We start from the raw sequence: 20,688 nt of genomic DNA on the forward strand, positions 1-20,688 counted from the left end.
CGCGTAATTAACTATTTAAGTATCGAACAGTAACAAAAGTCAACATAAATTTTGACTAACGTATTTCATTGGTATTTCGCAGTAATGATTCTATTTACATAAATGTCCTTACATACATGAAATCGGAATAAATTACATACGTAATTATATTTCTCATTTTCTTTATGATATAATATAAAATATTAATTATTATTTATATATCAAACAAAATATATATATTTAAACTTTTTTATTTCTTTACAATTACATCAGTGATACCTTACTTTTTATATTTTACTTCCGAAATAATCAATTAAATGTATTTATACGTTTGTTATTGTTGAATTTTATAAAAAATACTGCGACATTAATTATAATTGACTAATAACAATTAATCGTGATATATAATTTTTAATGATGACAATTCGTGTATATTAGTGTATACAAAATGAAATTGTAATAACCTTTGCGCAGATTTTGCCCGCGCATTCTCTAATGAGACGTCTCATGAATCGCTTGTGCGTCGTATTTCAGATATATTTTCAATGATAAACTCTTACTTATATGAATTTATGGATTTAACTTAAAAATTGATATTTATTTACATATATTTGTAATAGTTTTCTCACATATATCTACGTATAAATATAATTTTCTATAAGTGCATTAATTTTTCATACAATGATCAAATTAACCAATAAATTGAAAATCTATTTTAATGTAAAATTTGTTTCAGATGAGCGATTATTAATTGCCCAAAAATAATTTAAATAGGAAATCAAAATGACATCAATTATAAAACTTCATGCTATATCTGGAGCAATGGATGAATCTCCACCTTGTTATATATTACAAGTCGATGAATTAAGAATATTACTGGATTGTGGATGGGATGAAAATTTTGATCAAGATTTTATAAGAGAGTTAAAAAGGTAAAAAATTCATATATATTGTAGATGTTATTTAAGATTAATATTAATATATCTTTCATATTATCTAAAGATTTAATTTATTTATATTGATTCCTTAGACATGTTAATCAAATAGATGCAGTTTTGCTTTCATATCCAGATCCATTGCATCTAGGTGCACTGCCATACTTAGTAGGAAAATGTGGTTTGAATTGTCCTATATATGCTACAATACCTGTCTATAAAATGGGACAAATGTTTATGTATGACATGTATCAGGTATTATTCTTCCATAAAAATATAAATGATTCAACTCAAGTTGTATGATATATTAAATTGTTATGTTTCTTTTAGTCTCGCCATAATATGGAAGACTTCGATTTATTTACTCTTGATGATGTAGATGCTGCATTTGATAAAATTGTGCAATTAAAGTATAATCAAAGCATATCGATGAAAGGTAAAGGTTATGGTGTTACTTTAACACCTTTGCCTGCTGGACACATGATTGGTGGAACAATCTGGAAGATAGTTAAAGTAGGGGAAGAAGATATAATATATGCTGTTGATTTCAATCATAAAAAAGAACGTCATTTAAATGGATGTGAATTGGAAAGACTACAAAGGCCATCTTTACTTATAACAGATGCTTTTAATGCCACATATCAACAAGCCAGACGTAGAACTAGAGATGAAAAATTAATGAGTAAGTCATTAACATGATAACACATTCTCTCTTAACATTATTGTTAATTATTTGGTAATTCCTTTTTTTTCTTATTTTAAGCAAATATCTTACAAACCTTAAGAGGTGGTGGAAATGTTCTTGTTAGCGTGGATACTGCTGGACGAGTATTAGAACTAGCACACATGTTAGATCAATTATGGCGCAATAAAGAATCTGGATTACTTGCTTATTCATTGGCACTTTTGAATAATGTTAGTTACAATGTCGTTGAGTTTGCAAAATCACAAATAGAATGGATGAGTGACAAACTCATGAGAAGTTTTGAAGGTGCTAGAAATAATCCATTTCAATTCAAACATTTACAACTTTGCCATAGTATGGCTGAATTAAATCAAGTTCCAAGTCCAAAGGTACAATATAACAAAATATTTTGTTTAAAGAAAAATAAAATGCCTCTAATTTTTTATGATGAATTTTAGGTTGTACTTGCAAGTACTCCAGATATGGAATGTGGTTTCTCGCGGGAACTTTTTCTTCAGTGGTGTAATAATCCACAGAACAGCATTATATTAACAAGTAGAACATCTCCAGGAACACTTGCCAGAGATTTAGTAGAAAAAGGAGGAAACAGAAATATTTCTTTAGAAGTAAAAAAACGGATTAAATTAGAGGGTATAGAATTAGAAGAATATTTAAAAAAAGAAAAATTAAAACAAGAACAGATGAAACAAGAACAAATGTACATCTAAAATTAATATTTTTTATATAATTATCTACTATTTATTACTAAATATTTTTTTTAAACTTTTACGAATTGTTATCTCAGGGAAACTGCAGATGTTAGCTCAGAATCTGAAGACGAAATAGAAGTAGGAGGTGGAAGAGGAAAACATGATTTGTTGGTAAAACAAGAAAGTAAGCCTGGATTTTTTAAACAAAATAAAAAACAACATCCTATGTTCCCATTTATTGAAGAAAAGATAAAGATAGATGAATATGGTGAAATTATCAGGTAAGATGTTTGTGTACAAAATTAGATTTAAAAAAGATTGTATTATAACAATAGATCATTCTATGTTCACTTTCCTGTATTATAGACCAGAAGATTATAAGATAGCAGAAACCATACCAGAGGTAGAAGATAATAAAGAAAATGTAGAGACAAAACAAGAAGAAGCTGTACATCATCCAGAGGTACCCACTGATATTCCAACCAAATGCATACAAATTATGCGTACAATGACAGTTAATGCATCTGTCACATACATAGATTTTGAAGGAAGATCAGATGGAGAATCTCTACAAAAAATCCTAGCACAATTAAGGCCACGACGAGTTGTTCTTGTTAGAGGATCCAAAAAAGACACAGAAATTTTAGCACAACAAGCGCAAAGCGCTGGAGCTCGTGTTTTCACACCTGCAAGAGGAGAAACATTAGACGCTACAACGGAAACTCATATATATCAAGTAAAACTTGAAATGATTTTTTTTTCTAGTTTTAATTAAATAATTTACTATTATATTAAAATAATATTTTTCTATTCAGGTTCGTTTAACGGATGCTTTAGTAAGTGGATTAAATTTTTCAAAAGGGAAAGGCGATTCAGAGGTTGCATGGGTAGATGCCATGATCACAGCTCGTGATCCAGTTTGTCGAGATGCTGTAGCTGAAAACGAACAGTTGGAAGAGAATAGTGATAAAATACTTACGCTTGAACCTTTACTGCTAAATGAGGTATAAAATTAAATAAATACAATTACATAAATAAACGTATATCAAAATGCATTACAATATTTATAATGTACATTTAGGTTCCTGGACATCAAACTACATTTATAAATGAACTAAAATTATCAGACTTTAAGCAAGTTTTAAATAGGAGTAACATTCCATCAGAATTTAGTGGAGGAGTTTTATGGTGTTGTAATAACACTATTGCTGTCAGAAGGGTTTGTATTAAAAATTATTTTTAGAAATATTTTTGGAATTATTAATATGTGATAATAATTATTTGTTTCAGCATGAAGCAGGAAAAGTTATATTAGAAGGTTGTATTTCTGAGGAATATTATAAAGTACGTGAACTGCTATATGAGCAATATGCAATTGTATAAATATGATTTATGTAAATAAAATTAATTAATTTAGAATATTTATAATAATAAATATCGAATTTTTTACCTAAGAAATATAACAAGTATTTTCTTTGAAACTATACAATATATTTCCCTATATTACATTTTATCCCTATATTAAACTTTTATATTCTTTACATTACAATTTTCATTGATATTTTTATATACAATATTTAGTTACGGTAATATATAATCTTATTTATAATAAATGGATATATTTGTAGAAAATTAAATAATATAATGTAGAATTACTATTTCTTAAAATTGAAAATATTGTGCTGCTACTATTGGCTGTAAGTTAGCTAATCATGGCGTGGTTTAATAAATGAAACATTCATAGATGGTAGTATTAAATTAAAAATATAATAAAAATTAAATGTGATAACAATTGATTATACAATATTGATTGTAAATCTTTTAAGGTGTAGATAAGTTTACTATACGAAATTGTATTCTCAATCAAAATCTAACCCAGTGAACGTTATAGATTTTTAAATAAAAAAAAATGAGTCTACCAAAAGCAGACAAGAATTAAACTTCGTCGTTAACGAAGTTAAACTTCGTGTGGTAATTAAAATCAATTTAATATAGAAAAATTATTATATTATAATTTTTGCAAAAAAATAATTTGTTGCAGTGCTATGTTTGCATATAACCTCTAATTATTGAAAGAGAAAATGTCAACAAGGAATGAAAAACTGAAAGATCAAATAATCATAAGTGATTTTGAAGCATCTTTAAATTAAAAAGGATTATTAATTATACGCAAGATAAAAAAATGAGAAAATATTATCAAGCTGCATTAGCTATAGTAGCTGTTGTAAGTTTAATATCATTATTGTTCTATAGACATGAATATAATAAGTTAAGATATGTCTTAGAAGTTTTTAACTATTTTGGTAAACCAGATCAAAAACAAATCAGCACAAATTGCATAAACAATAATGTATCATTTATAGAACATAATATAAAATTAGATGAACCTCTTTCATCTTGGCAAAGATTAAATGATGATTTATATGTATATTCTGCATACAATTTAAGAAATAATAAAATTCATGCGATAAGTTTTGGTAAAAAAAATGCTATATCAAATTTACAATGTATAATATATTTTGAAGATGAAATAAAACCTTTTGTAGGAAATTATAAGTACATTGTAATCAGTAATACTCCATATTTTGCAAATGAAGAAGAAAAAGCAGGATATAATGGATATTACTTAATTTGTGTCTATACAGGAAATAAACTACCTATTGGGGTGTCATTTTTTACAGAATTTGATAAAGATACTACTAATGCTCCTATCTTGTCTGTTGTGACACAACCACAAAATTTAAATAACAGTGGTATAACAGTTTGTATAATACCACCATTATCGAAACCTATGCATGAAATTGATATGATTACTTTTTTAAGTTTTCATGAATTAATAGGTATAAATAATTTTATAGCATATGATTTTGGTATTGCAAATATGTTAAACAATCGTTTAAAAGAATTATCTATAAGAAATGTTCTACAATCAAACTTTACATATACAACAGTACCATGGAATTTTCCTTTTAGCAAACTTGATATTAATATTATGAGAGATATCATAGAAGCAGATTGTTTGCATCGAACATATAATAAAATTATGTATATTGTTACTTTATCCTGGCAAGAATATATAGCATTAAATTACCATCATTCAGTTGTAAACTTATTAGCTGATTATAGATCATCCAAATTATTAGCAGATCGTTATAAATTAAATAGTTTGACATTTTGTACAAAAGAACTAGATAATACTCTCTCTACAAACATTACATTAATCATGTATAGAAAAATACAATTTGATACAGATCTTACTGACCATTATTCTATTTTCATATCAAAGCCACACGAGGTATTATCAAAAAATAATGTCTACACTCAAAAAATGACTAAAGACTTGATCATTGTTCATAATTATAAAACTTGTAGTGATGTTAAAAAAACCCAAAAAGTTAATATTTTTAATACTTCTATTCCAAGATTTTCAAAGGATATAAAAAACTCGCCAATTTTTACAAGATTTATCAACCATTAGAGGGATAACAAAATAAATTTTTTTGATAGTCATCGGTTTTTTGCTCGTATATTTTTGTATTCAATCAATTTTTTTTTATTAAATTTGTAGTAACTCTATTGCCAATAAAAATGCACATTTAGTTATTAAATAATTTTTTGCTAAAAATAAATTATGATTGACTTATACTAATATCTTAATAATATTATTAATTACTTTGATATTGCTATATTAATTAAGAACATCTGGTATAAAAAGTATGTATTCATTCAAATAATTACAATTTATAAGCAAACAAATTTTGTTAAACATAAATTTGTTACATAGACCAATTGAGGTGTAAAGTATGTTATAAATATGTACCATAATTGTAAAAAGTTTAATGTTTATAAATATACGTTTATAAGGATAAATTTTTTGTAAATTTATATTCTTATTTTAATTAGATACTATATGCATATTTTAATGAATGCTTCTTACAATTCCTTTTGTTAATTTTTATATAAAATTATGTTTAATGCAGCATGAGATTATATTATTTTTTTTTAAATCATATGATTAAGTTTTGCAGTGAGACTAACTGACCTCACTATTTTATGAATGAAAAAAAAAATTTTGTTTTTATGTATTTGCATATATATATATTTTTTACCACCTAGTTATTACATTTTCTGAATTTTATTAACTAAAGTCATAGGAAAGCTTATTTTAGTCGTTGCATTATGGTTGCATTTTTTAAACCTGTTTCTTCAATTGTTTTATCCTCTGTTAATTCCTTAGTTGGATACATAGTTAACAAACTGAAATCTCTTATGGCATATTGAGGCCTCATACTAAAAGTACAATAGTTAAAGGAAAATGCATAGTTTTTTTTTTTTTTTATACAGCTGCATTTTAAATATATATTAAATATTACACACGCGCGCGCGTGCGGACATACAGCGTTATCATCAAAGGATACGTTGTTATATATCTTCTGAGGTCATTTATGGTATGAGTTAAATTGAATTGCGCTCGTACACTACTTCCATCTGCAAGTCGAATTTGTATTGTAGTTATCGGTTTAGTTGTATCTAAATTTAATTGCTTTTTTGCTTGTGATTCATTAGCTGCTTGATCAGCTGGGTCAGTTGGAATTGTCATACCAACAGTAGCTGGAGATGGACTGTAAACATTTGATATAACATTTGATGTAAATATATATTTTATTGTGCTACTAAATGATACTGCTAACTATTAATTATAAGAAGAAATATATGATACCTTCCCAACATATGTCCTTTCCCAGTAAAAGCTTTAACTTTTGTTTTTGGAGGAACATATTCTTCATGACGATGATCTTCCATGTCTAGTCGTAATTCTGCATCTTGAACTTCTTGTCGAATTTCTGCAGGAATTTCTCCTCGTTTGATAGCAGCTAAAAATTCCCTATTTTCTGCATCACTATATGGCCGAATTTCACGATCGTTTATAGTAAAACCATCGCGCCATAATTTCAGAGTAATAAGACCACTATTAGATTGTTGATTAGATTGTGCTCCTGACACAACTGAAAATACATTGATGTATGTTTAAAAACTATTCATTTACTTTTCATATTTTTTACTGAAGTATTAATAATATATAACATTAAATTGTGTTAATTAATTAATTAACTAATTAATAGTGTAAGAGATAAAATATTGTTTATATAAAGTAACAGATCATTTACCTAATTTGTACATAATAAAATAGATTAATTTTATATATACTTGTATATATGCACAGAAAATTTGTATATACCTTCTGTATCTGAATTAGTCTGTCCTAATTTATAACCAGTACCACTGAATGTATTTGGTCTTTGTTGTCCACTTGTTCTAGGTTCTATAGAAATAGATTGTTCTTGACACGATTTAAACATATCGCTTATGATATCATTTTTTTTCCCTGGACCAAGTACCTGTTGACCACTGTGTTCAGATCCACCAGCATAGAAGGCTTGTCCTTCTTCTTCTTCTGAACTACTATCTTTATTTTGTAAATCGCTTATTGTACCAAATTTTGGTTTTGGCTTGGATTTATTCTTAGCTGTATTTTTATCCATTGAGCCACTTTCTTTATGTCTCACTATATTCTTTGAACTATCTTCTATATCTTCTTCTTGTACAGCACTTTCGACAGATTCATTTACCAATGTAACAGGTTCATCGGTTTCATAAAAACTTGCAAGTGCAACCTATAATCGTATTATACAATATCAGATCTAGATTAAAATGAAAATTAAGTTTTATTGTTAACTATATCTGTATGACAAAGGATATTAAGTAACATTAATAAAAAATATGAGAGTTATATTTACTAGAAGTTTCTTTATACAATCGTTTTTCTTAAGAATTTATTGTTATTAATTTTCAAATAAAATAAAAATAATAAAGAATACAGATATAAACTTTTTTTTACAAATGTATCTGTAAATTTGAGTAATACTCCAAATTAAACATTGAAGGTTATATGAAATTGTAGATATATAAGCAACGTAATATGATAAATGATTTTAAATAATCCAAGACAAAATCTACAAGAAAAAATGCAATCTCACCTCGAGCTGCCAAGCGGATGACTCAAGGTAAAATTGTGCTCTTTCTGGTTCAACACCAGTTACATCTGTAAATTGCGAAACCAACTCGTCGTGGTTCGGCATGATATACGATTATCAAATCACTCACACAATGTATGACTCCTTCCTTTCTTGTCGATCGATGTATCTCTATTTAATTTCGCTCGATGAATTCCGTAGATCTAACAACAAAATTTTTTTCTCGGCCTCAAACTGCTACTGTCATTCCTTTTGTCTAGAGAATCTTGAACCGGATGTTACCACGCGGACAAAATTTGCGAAATATTTGAAATTTCAACAGAGTATCTTTACCACATCACATACTTTTACATTTTTTTATAATGATGGTTTATAAATTTATCGTAGATAATTTTTCAGGTTTTGCGATATTTAAAAAATTATTGATATTGCGTACATTTATATATAACTTTCTTAAAGAACATTCGTTTGTTAATTTCAAAGTATTTCGATATAATTTACGATTATAATTAATTTACATTGATATTAGTAATTACTAAATTTAACAATATAATGCTGTACCACGTCTTATCCAATGTGCAACACATATATTGGTTTTTAAAGGTACGGTCATAATATGAATATGTAAGCTTCGCATTTGGTTGGAGCGTGTAAAATTTGCATTTGATTTTTTAATGTTATTTTCCACACAAATAGTGTACACAGGACATTTATACACGTTTTGTAATATTATTTCTTTTGTGACAAATTTAAGACAAATGATGGGCATGTCGTAACGATACATACCAGGTACACTATTTGTTAATGTCATTTTTTCCGAATTCCATTGTGCACCGATTAAATATAATCCGTAAATAAAAAAATTATCATTAAATTTTTGTTCAATTTTAGATGGTTCATAAATTGTCAATATTTTCAAGTCGGAGTAAATTTTTTTAATCGGAACATTATGTTTTCTCGAAAACATAAGTTTTGAAACAGAGAGGAACATTTTGCAATACGATAATGCACCAAAATGTATCAAATAAGGACGTTCATTTTCAATCCAATCTTTGATAAAATTTCTTTTCTTTACTAAATAACTGATAAATTCAGAAAGGTTTATAGCTTCCATATTATTGGCTACTTTTTTCCAGATATATGGAATTTGACCATTGTATATTAATTTCCATAATTCTTCCAAATAATTGCTTAATATAATGTCACCATTAAATGCTGATCTTAAATCTGTCAATGTTTTTCTCATTTCGATAAGTGTTTTATTAAGTAATTCAATTTCATATATTAACACGATATTCAATGGATTTGAAAGTGTAGAATGATAAATATTTTCTACATTTTCAACGATACATATATTTGATATTTCAGCTTCAATATTATTGATTATAGTTAATTTATCAGCTTCTATAAATTCATCAATCTTTGATGAGGTCATAGAACTCATTAAAGACATATATGTTAGAAATTCTGTACTTTCTTTAACATCTCTGAAAGCAATAGCATTTTCATCCGTTCCAAATACTTCAGCAGAATGATTTATTGACATATTTTGTATATGTTTTATTATTTCATTATATTCACATTTTCTAGGCAATAGATATTTTGGATTGTTTGAAAAGAAGTACTGTGAATATGTTATATTATCATTGCAATAATAATTTAAGAGATAATTTATACATCTTTGATCATATTTGTTCATAATTTTTCCACCATAATTACATTCACCGATAAAATATGATATTGCTTCAATTGATATATCTTCATGCTTGTTTATTAAATTTTGTAATTGCATAATGGATGTTTCAAAGTCAAAATAATCAAAATCATATGGAATATTCCAACCCTGCAGCCCAAAGTTATTTTTTTCCTTAACAACTGTATGGAAGAAACACAGTTCATAAAGAAATTTTATAAATATTTTTTCTTTTCCAGGACAACAGTCAAAAATATTTTTATTCTTTATAGATTTTGATTGAAAAGATCTCAATAAATTTTCTTTAATATTAATTGGATCATCTATTGTTATTTTCACACTGTTTTGCAAAATACTTATAGGAAATTCATTAATAGAATAACTGGATAGCCATAATCGAAAAGTTAAAGATGTGTTTGATGCGTTAAAATTTTCACAAATTTTTTCTAACTGAAATAACCATGGAACAGCAAGATGACAATTTTGAAGAAATATCCATCCACCATCTTTTTGTGCTTTTTTAATAAGTATTTCTGCTTTCTTTTGCTGTGTATCTTCCATAGAAAGAGAGATGTATTTTGATGAATAACCAATGGTACTTGCATAAGCAGAAAGAAAAGAAAGAGGCAAAGAGTAAGTTGGTAAAATAAATAAAAGCGGATGAAGGCAACTAGATTCTGCATATGATTGTGACATTGAGTATTCAGATGAGAAATTAAACATTTTTCCCAAATAATTCTCCACAAAATATATTATATGATAAATGATTTTATCTGGCTTTGCAATTTTAGCTAATATTAAATTTTGAAATGGGCCTAAAGTTTCATTCCATGGATCTGGTAATGTTTGAGTTTCTAAATGATCTGAAGTCCAATATATTTTCCAAGCTACATCATTAGAAGAAATATCTTGCGCAAGACCATGAAAATTAGGTAAGTTATCATTTATATAACAAATTTTGTTCCACAACTTTGTTGATAACCAAATTGGTGCTTTGTATAAATTTGAAATATTAGGATACTTTATGTCTGTGACAGAAAAAAAATTAATTTCTTTTTCTGTTGTTTGCTTATTATCTAATAAAATTTTAGAACATAGTAAAAATGAATAAACAAGTTTATGTTTTTCAAACAAAGATCTACGGACACTTGAATGAAGATTTTGTGTAAATGAATATTTTAATAATTTCAACCGTTTCTCAAGAGGAATATTTTTGTTTGATCCTTGGATGGACCGTGTAAATAATTGGATAAACCATTTGAATGAAAAGCGATACATATGATTTAAGTTTGATAATGCATTAAGTGTTGTAAATAATCCAGCACAAAAATTAGTATATTGCATATAAGTACTTCGAACCATATTTATTTTATTTTTCATTTTTTCAGCTTGTTCTTGTTTTCTTATTATTTCCAAAGAAAGTGTCTTGGAAGAATCTAATATCTGTATAGCTTTTTCATCTTCTATAATATTTGTACTGGTAGATGACAATGTATTTAAAATTTTATCTTCATGTGATTTAAGAGCTTCCCTATTGATAGCATCTTCTATCCAAATATTCTCAAATTGCTCTTGAAGGTCTAATCTTTCTTTTCCAATAATTATATCTAAAAGTTTATCTTGAAGAGCTTCACAAGAAAGTGAAAAATCTATTACAATAAGTTTATTATATACATGAGGTAAATAATGTGGATTAGGTAATCTTGTTGTGATGTACAATCTAAAATTGAGTGAATACTTTGTGATAGTTCGACCAATTTTTAAATACCAATCATCTCCATTTTTATAAATATTTTTTAACAACAGTGAATCTATAGCAACTTCAAGTTCTTCTCCAATGTTTTCTAACAAAATTGGATTACCATTTTCAATATTATACTGTATGATGGATATATAGTCAGAATCTGTGAATTTTACAACTTTAAGACCATTTTTTTTCTCTATTTCTTTAATCCAATTATTAGCTTGATTCTGAGAATCAATGAATAAAGGCCATAATTTAGAATTCTCCATAATAATAGCATTCTCTGTGGAAAATCTGTTTTTAGATAAGCCACTAAGATACCACGAACTTATTTTAAATTCCACTCCAAGTATATTCACAAAATCATAAGATTTAGAGTATGGTAATTTTAAAATTTGCAGAAGCTTGATCCATTTCTCTATCATTTTATCTCGACATTTGATGTTATATGGAGCCATGTAAGCTATTATCCCAGAAGAAAGTATCATATCTCCAGCCAAATTATCATAATTTAATTGAAGATTATATACAAATTGTAACCAACGTTCTTTTTCACTTCCAAGACTTGCAATCAAACTTTCTGCTTTTTGCAATTTCTTTGTACAGTTACTTACTTCCTCCTCTAATTTTAATTTTTTTTGTAAAGTATCTTGGAGGCTATTGTTCAGAGTAGCCAATTTTATATTTAAATTAGAAAGAGTTTGACGTTTTTCATTTAAAAATGCTTCTGCTTCGTCACATTCTTTCTGAGCTGTTGCTAATTTTTCTTTTTTTGGAGCCACCACTTTAGCAATTTCATTATAAGACACCATTGCTCTTACCCACTTACAAAGTCCTTCTGCTGCACTTGATGCTTTAGCAACAATATGAGGTACAAAATTTTTATCAGTCATGTAAACATTTTTAACAATTTGTATAACCATAGATGGTATGTTATCTTTATTATAATCTTTCAAATTTTGTAAGAAATTCATATCTCCTAAAATACGTTTACTTGGACCCCAATAATCCGTAATTTTTTTTCCGCTAATAGGATCAACGACTCGATCTGGTGCTATGCCTAACATAACACAAACAGCAGCCATCACTAACTTTACAGTATCAGGAGGATTTTTCATAGCTTTGACTAAAGTAATGTCAGTTGGTTTCAATGTATTTAAAGCTAAAACAGCATCTTCAAGAATAGGAATAGCTACTGCAAGGTCAGTTTCACATTCAGATTTGAGAGCTCCAGCAATTTCTGCCTTTTTATTGGCAATTCCTTCTTCTTTTTTTATAAGGATTGTAGCCTTCTCTACAGTTAAATTTTCATTTTCAACTTCTCTCATTGTCTTTATAGTTCTTTGAGCAGATAGTTCTAATTCGGGTTTTAGAATTGTTAATGTCATACTCATTTTTTCTACTTGTTTTGCTGCTATTTCAAGTTGCTCTAAGCTTGTCATATATCTATTTCTGGTAGTAATAATTTCTTTTTGCTTCTTAGTCATTAAATGTGTATATAACTTTACATTGTGTAAAAAAGCTGAGTTTGTAACATATATTGGTATTCCATTATCTTTTAAGTACATCATGCTATTTATTTTTGCATCATTATGAAAATTTATGCAAGCTTTTATTACACTATCCTTTATATTTTCTGGAATATCTATGGTTTTTATATGAATTCTAGCTATTTCAACAAGAGCATCCTCTGGCCATGTATCATAATAATTTATTGTACAGTATTTGATTAAATTAGGATATAAGTAAAAATATTTTCTCATTGTATTATTGATGGGACTAAAACCAAGTACAAAATGTAAATTATTTTTACATTGCTGAACAAAATAATCCATTACAGCAGAAATATTTATTTCTGCATTTGGATCACCTTTTTGAGCATGTATACGTGTTGCTACTATGATACTAAGTTTTTCTTCACTTGAAAACAAGTCAGGTATTTCACCAGTATTCAATAAACAATTAATATCTTGAAGGAATATATTCTTCATTTGTCTATCAGTAAGATAAAATGTACAATTTTTTTGAGATTCTCCACATATACGTAATATTTCTTTTAAATCTTCTCTCCAAACATTAAAATTATAATACGAATCCATAGTAGGTTCAAAGAATTTTTGCTCTAATTGTATATAACTAGCGAGTTTAGTTATTGATCTTTTACCAGATCTAACAGTAGAAATAATTATTGCATTTCCACTAGGCATTGCTAATATTCTACAAATTTGTACTAGATTCATCAAAATTTCTTGTGTTATTACAATATCAATTTTTTCATTATTATTATTATTATAATACTTCATGTAAGACATAATTGTGTCCTTTAATATTTCCATAGAACTTATTTCTTCATATTTTTTATACTTTGGTGAAGTTTTCTCCATTTCTATAAAATTACAAAATAGAAGGTATTTTAGACTATCTTTTGTAATTTTGTTATCAAATTTCGATAAATGGTCAAAAGCAGACTCAAACGGATCTTTAAAATATTTGTTCACAGCTTCTTTTATACTTTGATATAAGATCTCTTTATCATCATCATCTGAAATCCGATCACCGAATACACGCAGCGTTTCATGTACCCACAAACGAATGAATATAATTTTTGTATCTACTGATTCTTTTTGGATAAGACTACAACCACTTATCACTCTATATATGTCTCTAATATTAAATAAATACTGCACTTTGGCAGGTATTGGACGCAAGGTGTTGAATATTGAGTTGTAAACATCAATTGTAGCATTTGTTATACTTGTTACATTATTTAATATATCTGTGCTAAAAAGATTATTTTTTAAATTAGTTAAAAGCATATTAGAAAATATTTTATATATGTTATCTGTTGTAAGTTCAGGGAATGTGTAAACATTAAAATGTCGCATGAATCTAGGACAAATATTATGTTTGTCATGACCAGTAGTTATTGTTAATAAAAAGCTGATATTGGTAATGAAAATTTTTTCAAGTATTTTTGTGTCATACCAATACCCATAATTAAAATATTGTCGTATTAATTCTAGCACAGATTTTGAATCAATATTTGTGTCAGTATTTAGATTTAAATCATCTATTAAGTTTAAACAATATTTATCTTCTGGTAAAGTATAGTATTTTTTTTTAATTCTACTCAAATATGACAAAAATAAATACTTTGCTTTTTCTGCAGTTCTAAGAGAAGAAAAATTAAAAGTATTTGTTAAATATTTGTGCTTTGATAATTTATTTTTTAACAGGTTCTGTAAAAAAACAGTTTTACCTGTTGTAGTATTACTGCAAATAAGAAAAGGTTTGCAATACTTGATATGTGTAAGAAATAAATGACTATACTTAACAGAATTAAGAGTTGGAACATACTTTTGATCAAAATTGCACATATCTGTTATTATTTCAACTTTCAATAAATCATTACAATGTTTCCAATTACCTACACCTTTAAAAATATATAAATTATCTTGTATCAATCCTTCAGTAGGCAGAGCAATATCATAATTTTTAATTTCTGGTGGACGTGGATATTTTTTGTGAGCATCATTCCAAAGTGCAATACAGAATTCATTAAATTTTATTTGAAAAGCTGTGCATGAATTTCCTCCAAGAACCCATACTAAAGATAACATTAAAGCAGCTTGTGACCATATAACAAAATGATCTAAATTTTCTTTTCTTTCTAACTGTTCATTACAAGCTTCTATTAAATACATTTCAAATAAGCTTAATGTTGATGTCACAAGATGTAATTCTCCTACATTTATTGTCATTGAGCAATTCAAACGTACGAACTGAAGACAAGCATCTAATGACCAACTTAATAATGAATACATTATTTTCTCATACTTATTATACATTTGATTTTTACTTATATGAGATAATATATATGGTTTCCAACCAATAGATTGTGGTTCAATGTAAATCATACCACAATGTGATACAATAACTGGAGATACATTTACTAAATTTATAGTTTCAAATATTATAGACATTGTTTGTGTCATCAAAATCCTTTCTCCAGAGATTAAATGAAGCAATTTATTGCTATCTATTACAGTGTACAAATTTTCAACCCATACATCACTCAAGGATCCATCAAATATCAACCACTTTTTATCTGATGAAGTATTTGTTGCAAAGGTACGGAATATTTTAGAACATAAACCATCCTCCCATAAACTCAATTCTCTTTTGTATTGACCAAATAATTGATTGTTGTTAATGACCCCTGGATTTATGATCTCTAGTGTAACTTTTGCACCATTATTATCTTTCCATTTATGCAGTAATAAAAAAGTATCTGCAAGAATCTGTAACATTTCTGTTTTTCCTGTAAGTGGACCACCAACAAGTATAATAGCATGTTGAACATGCATTAATTCAAAAATCTGTAAACTTTTTAGTTTCAGTATTTCATGAAAATGCAGAGATCTTGATTTGCATACATTTTCTAAAGCCATTAAAACTGCATCATAATTGAGAGATGGTAACTTAATGCAAGGAAATATATTATGTATTATATTTTGGAAAATTATCATATCCTCACTACAGAATATTGGTAAAATTATGTCAATTACTGAACGTAGCAATAAAACATTTTCATCTTCTGTTTGAAAATGAATTTTTAACATCCTTGCAGTTTTAATAATTGTTTTCAATGAGCACATGTTAAATTTATAATGTGGTCTATCTAATAATTGTTCTGATAACAATTTATAAATTACAATCAATTTTGCTGCAAGTTCTCTTCCATTGCAGAAACCAGATGCTAAAAGTTCTATTTCTATTATTTGGCTGAGATCTGGTTTTATTATAGAAATTGTACGAAAAAGTATTTTCAAATTATCTGGTAATTCATAATATTTAGTATGTTGCACATTCATAATAATGCAAATATTTCCATTTGGATTTAAATTTAATTTGGTTCCTTCAAACATTACAGATTTTAAATTTGTTGATGTTATCTGATGAACATTCACGATTGTTTGTGTAACTGCAGATAGTACACTTAACTTCAGTTTATCTAAGTTTTTAAAACAAATCCATGTTCCACAAGAAATAAGTCCTTTCAATACATATAATATAAATTTGTAAGTAAATCTTTCATTCATGTTTAATATATAATAAGGCATGGCAAGAGAATTTATTAAATATTTAATAGTTTCTGTTTTGCCAGTTGCCACTGATCCAATAATAGTCCCATATAAATGATAGTTGTAAGCTTCCATTAATGTACGAACACATCTATCAGTTAATGGTGTATTTACTAAATGTTGTTGATAATAATTATATTCATAGCCATAATTTACTGTAGCATTACATAGTGAAATTTTTATATCACTTTCAGTCCAGTAATAACGCATTTGTGCCAACCAGTTAAAGTCAGTAGAAGAATTAACATTATTTTCTATTAATAATTTAATAATTTCTTCATGATTAGCAGTTATAATTATTAATGACATTAACAGTTTTCTTTCTTGATGCATTATATTATTTTTAACTTGATTAGATAAACTGGTAAATAATTCTAAATACTTTTTGTAAACTGTTTTTAGTAATAATAAATTGAAAGGTGAGTAACAACTTTGAACCAAAGATGTCCAATAAATACGAGAAATACAAATTATTACCATGCTTGGTACATTTGTAATCCAATCACATACATCCTTTTCTTCAAAATGCAAATAACATTGTTGTAAATTCTCACAGATTATATTTTTTAATACTTTTTGTAAAGTACATAACCATTCTTGTTCACCATTAAATATTATTCTAATATTTGTATTGAGTTGAAGCTTCTCATTACAGTCTCCCAAAATGGAATAGATGTTATAAGTTTTATCAAATCTTAATTTTTTGATACCAGGAAAACATTTTTGTAAACATAACTGCAATTTATCAGTATTATCTAACTCAAATAATATATTTTGAATTTCTATATTTGATAGAAAAAAGAATCTTTCAAACTCTAATCTTTTACCATCTAAATAATTATGAACACTTTTTATTATCTGATCCATTTTAATATTTGCATCATATAAATTATTCAATATATCAAAATCATTCTGTATAGTATAAAAAGTAGCATTTTCTGAAATTCTGTTTTGAATATTTTCCAATATTTTATTCACTTCTCTATATAAAGAATTTTCTTGGGATAAATAAGTTTCTGTTGCTTGACAATAAAATATTGAACTTACAGAACTTTTGTATTTCTGTATCTCAAACCAAAGTATTATTATTTCTTGTATCTTTTTGAGAGAAAAATGAAAATCTCTAAGAGGTGAGGATATAGATTCAACAAAGTGAGATGCTCTCATTTCTTCTATTTTTACGAAATGATCTTCAAGAAGACTGTCTATATCATCTTGTTTTTTGAATTCAAACAATTTGGTTTTGTTGCTATAAACTATTTCAAATGAAATTGTATACCACATTTGTTGCATTTCTGACAATTGTTGATAAAGACAAAGCTCTTTAGTAGCCTTTGTACTTATAATTTCATATTTCTTTATATTTTCTATTAGATTAAAATTAATAATTTTCTGAAGTGTAGTTCCAGCATTTGGAGTAAGATCAAACTGTGATATAATAGACATTTCTTTCCAATGTTGTTGTTTGAGTGCAGGATTACATACACACATTACAAGTGGTATATAAACTTTAAATTGTTGAATATCATTAAGTGCTTGCCAGGATAGTTTCAGTGGAGCAGGTTGTTGCATAGGATCTGGGTCATCTGTGATTCCAGAGAACTTAAATGATTTATTTGATGTAACATCCATTTTAATTTGTGACTTGAATTGTTTATTCATCTCTGTAATTTTTGTAAAATAATCTGCAGTCTTTTCCTTAATCACATCAGGATTCAAATACTCAAAAGGTCCATTCAACCATATAGATTTATCTCTCTGCCATTGACAAATAACATTAACAAGACAATAAAATGGATTAACTATCTCTTTTAATTCAACAACTCTTGGAAATTCAGTTTCTGGAAATTTAAAAGATGATTCTTCTGCATTAATTGTGATAACTTGATCTTCTATTTCTTTGACTTTTCTGATAAGATCATCATAATGTTCAGAATTTTCTTGAACTTTCTTAATATCATCCATATTATCTAAAATAATAAGATATGGAAAGAGATTATCTACTTCAACATTTAAAGTATTTATCCGTTTTTGAAGGTCATCTTCAAAATCACTTTTAATTGCCTCACATATAATATTGCTTTGTGCAAATATGGGTTGTATTAAATTCAACCATCTTATAGTGTCTTTATTTATTCTCATATGATCATTTGTTAATGTAGTTATTTCTAATAGAATACTTAACATTTCTGTTGATTTATATATCCTTTCTTTCAATCCCTTTACTAAGACTTTTGAGTCATGCAACATATAATCAATTAATTCAGTTAATCTCTTTGCATCTTTAGGTACATTTAAAGCCTTTGCTTTAAGATTTTCAAATTCAGAACAAATAAGTTGATTGTATGTTAGATGATAGTTCACCAATTCCTTTGTAAATATGTCAATTATTTCAGAGCAATATTTTATTAATGCTTCTTTTACAGGTTCTTGATTTAATTGACCTATATCATAATACATATTTTTTACCATTGACTTTGCAGTATTACGATACATATTATATTTTTTTATTTCAATTAGACAAACATCAAAATCTAGCTTTTGTGAAATTAATAATTGAATTGTTTCCTTTACATTTGTACCATCACATATAATACCAAACTGATCAATAATAGTTGCAAGATCATTCATTATGGGTTGAAACATATTTTCTAGTCCCACTTGTAATTTATTGTAAGAACTTTCAACAAACCATTGTGGTAATTTGATCTTAATATATTCATGATTTGTTTTTATGTTAAAACACTTCTCAAATGGAACTAATTCTTGAGCAACATTTTCAATATTTGAAAGAATATCATGGAATACATAAAATAAATCTTTTATATTAGGTTTTAAAGTAATCTGATTGTTTTCATACATAAGCTTAATTTCAATTTGCGGTCAACTATATTTATTCTCCATAAAATTTATTATATTATCAATTGATTCTACCATTATCAATATTATCTGCTGTGTAAAAACATTTGTTACACATTGTACAAAATGTATTAAACGTTTTATGGGCATATTTCTTAATGTTTTTGCATCCATTATAGCTTTATATGTTTCATTATAAAAATTACTCGTTATAAATAAAGCATTTCTATTAATATCCTTGATAGATATACTATGTAATTGAGATAAGGTTATTATTTTACAATGTTGATATTTCTTAAGATCACAAATAATTTTGGGAAGTGTTAATTGTGCTGTGTGAACAATATTTCTTATTATTTCATGAGAAAGAAAATATTTTTTCGTAAGAAGATTACGATTTTTCATAAATTTGCCTTTGTATAATTTATAACTATCAAAATTAGTTATTAATTTTGGATAATGATCCTTCTCGAAGTACACAGTATTTTTAATTCCTAAACTTTGCTTTTCATTCATATATGTAATTTCAATTTCATGAAAAATACGATTGATTAGTTTAGAATATTTTTTTCTATGTTTTTTTGGTATTAAAACTAATATATCGTTTTTAAATTTTTGAGGAAAAGAATCCATAGTTTAGAAATTTCTTGTACTAGTTAGAAATAGTAAATAAAATGTAACTATTGTTTTGTTACCATAGATACAACCATTCTTCTCCTCAACATTCCGTTCTACATTTTTACTATTAATTTCATGACTAAACGGTAAAAAAAATAAAATTTAATTAATGAATGAAAATCTGCTCCTTTTGTTATTTTTATTTTATTTTATTTTATTTTATTACGTTTTTACTTATTCGAGATATAAACTCTAGGAAAGTACTACCAGATAGTCACCATATTGT

General features: G+C 26.7%; 4 protein-coding genes across 9 annotated transcripts; 2 read left to right on the forward strand and 2 right to left on the reverse strand.

The window, feature by feature from the left end:
- Nucleotides 1-3,775, forward strand: LOC127071716 (probable cleavage and polyadenylation specificity factor subunit 2). Of its 6 annotated transcripts, none has more exons than XM_051011277.1 (11): nucleotides 1-140; nucleotides 716-911; nucleotides 1,010-1,169; nucleotides 1,245-1,596; nucleotides 1,678-1,988; nucleotides 2,058-2,317; nucleotides 2,405-2,590; nucleotides 2,676-3,045; nucleotides 3,125-3,313; nucleotides 3,391-3,528; nucleotides 3,600-3,775. In XM_051011277.1, exons 2-11 carry the CDS (start codon nucleotides 763-765, stop codon nucleotides 3,690-3,692), a joined length of 2,208 nt encoding a protein of 735 aa, XP_050867234.1. In that variant the 5' UTR covers nucleotides 1-140; nucleotides 716-762; the 3' UTR covers nucleotides 3,693-3,775. The 6 variants fall into 6 exon arrangements, with proteins under 6 accessions (XP_050867234.1, XP_050867236.1, XP_050867237.1 ...); XM_051011279.1 differs by lacking the exon at nucleotides 1-140 and adding an exon at nucleotides 349-497; XM_051011280.1 differs by lacking the exon at nucleotides 1-140 and adding an exon at nucleotides 491-592.
- A 231-nt stretch (nucleotides 3,776-4,006) lies between these two features.
- LOC127071743 (uncharacterized) lies at nucleotides 4,007-6,011 on the forward strand. Its single transcript, XM_051011360.1, has 3 exons — nucleotides 4,007-4,056; nucleotides 4,136-4,280; nucleotides 4,351-6,011. Exon 3 carries the CDS (start codon nucleotides 4,492-4,494, stop codon nucleotides 5,785-5,787), a length of 1,296 nt encoding a protein of 431 aa, XP_050867317.1. The 5' UTR covers nucleotides 4,007-4,056; nucleotides 4,136-4,280; nucleotides 4,351-4,491; the 3' UTR covers nucleotides 5,788-6,011.
- A 155-nt stretch (nucleotides 6,012-6,166) lies between these two features.
- LOC127071745 (NSFL1 cofactor p47) lies at nucleotides 6,167-8,600 on the reverse strand. Its single transcript, XM_051011362.1, has 5 exons — nucleotides 8,348-8,600; nucleotides 7,549-7,984; nucleotides 7,030-7,315; nucleotides 6,728-6,931; nucleotides 6,167-6,599 (listed from the first exon to the last, which is right to left on the reverse strand). Exons 1-5 carry the CDS (start codon nucleotides 8,447-8,449, stop codon nucleotides 6,470-6,472), a joined length of 1,158 nt encoding a protein of 385 aa, XP_050867319.1. The 5' UTR covers nucleotides 8,450-8,600; the 3' UTR covers nucleotides 6,167-6,469.
- Nucleotides 8,601-8,787: 187 nt separating this feature from the next.
- LOC127071724 (dynein axonemal heavy chain 7-like) lies at nucleotides 8,788-20,685 on the reverse strand. Its single transcript, XM_051011301.1, has one exon. The coding sequence runs from the start codon at nucleotides 19,785-19,787 to the stop codon at nucleotides 8,886-8,888; it is 10,902 nt and encodes a 3,633-aa protein (XP_050867258.1). The 5' UTR covers nucleotides 19,788-20,685; the 3' UTR covers nucleotides 8,788-8,885.
- Nucleotides 20,686-20,688: the final 3 nt, after the last annotated feature.

This window comes from Vespula vulgaris, chromosome 23 (genome assembly GCF_905475345.1).
Source record: "Vespula vulgaris chromosome 23, iyVesVulg1.1, whole genome shotgun sequence".
Taxonomy (NCBI): Eukaryota; Metazoa; Arthropoda; class Insecta; order Hymenoptera; family Vespidae; genus Vespula; species Vespula vulgaris.

What these genes read in the sequence shown, in the direction of transcription:
- LOC127071745 (XM_051011362.1), bottom strand. Translation starts at nt 8,449, where the DNA reads ATGCCGAACCACGACGAGTTGGTTTCGCAATTTACAGATGTAACTGGT. An exon ending in AAAGGACATATGTTGGGAAG is followed by an intron (nt 6,932 to 7,029) that starts GTATCATATATT and finishes AAATGTTTACAG; the next exon opens with TCCATCTCCAGCTACTGTTG. An exon ending in CTCAGAAGATATATAACAAC is followed by an intron (nt 6,600 to 6,727) that starts GTATCCTTTGAT and finishes TTGTACTTTTAG; the next exon opens with TATGAGGCCTCAATATGCCA.
- LOC127071743 (XM_051011360.1), top strand. Translation starts at nt 4,492, where the DNA reads ATGAGAAAATATTATCAAGCTGCATTAGCTATAGTAGCTGTTGTAAGT.
- LOC127071724 (XM_051011301.1), bottom strand. Translation starts at nt 19,787, where the DNA reads ATGTATGAAAACAATCAGATTACTTTAAAACCTAATATAAAAGATTTA.
- LOC127071716 (XM_051011277.1), top strand. Translation starts at nt 763, where the DNA reads ATGACATCAATTATAAAACTTCATGCTATATCTGGAGCAATGGATGAA. An exon ending in TTATGTATGACATGTATCAG is followed by an intron (nt 1,170 to 1,244) that starts GTATTATTCTTC and finishes TGTTTCTTTTAG; the next exon opens with TCTCGCCATAATATGGAAGA. An exon ending in AACCTTTACTGCTAAATGAG is followed by an intron (nt 3,314 to 3,390) that starts GTATAAAATTAA and finishes ATGTACATTTAG; the next exon opens with GTTCCTGGACATCAAACTAC.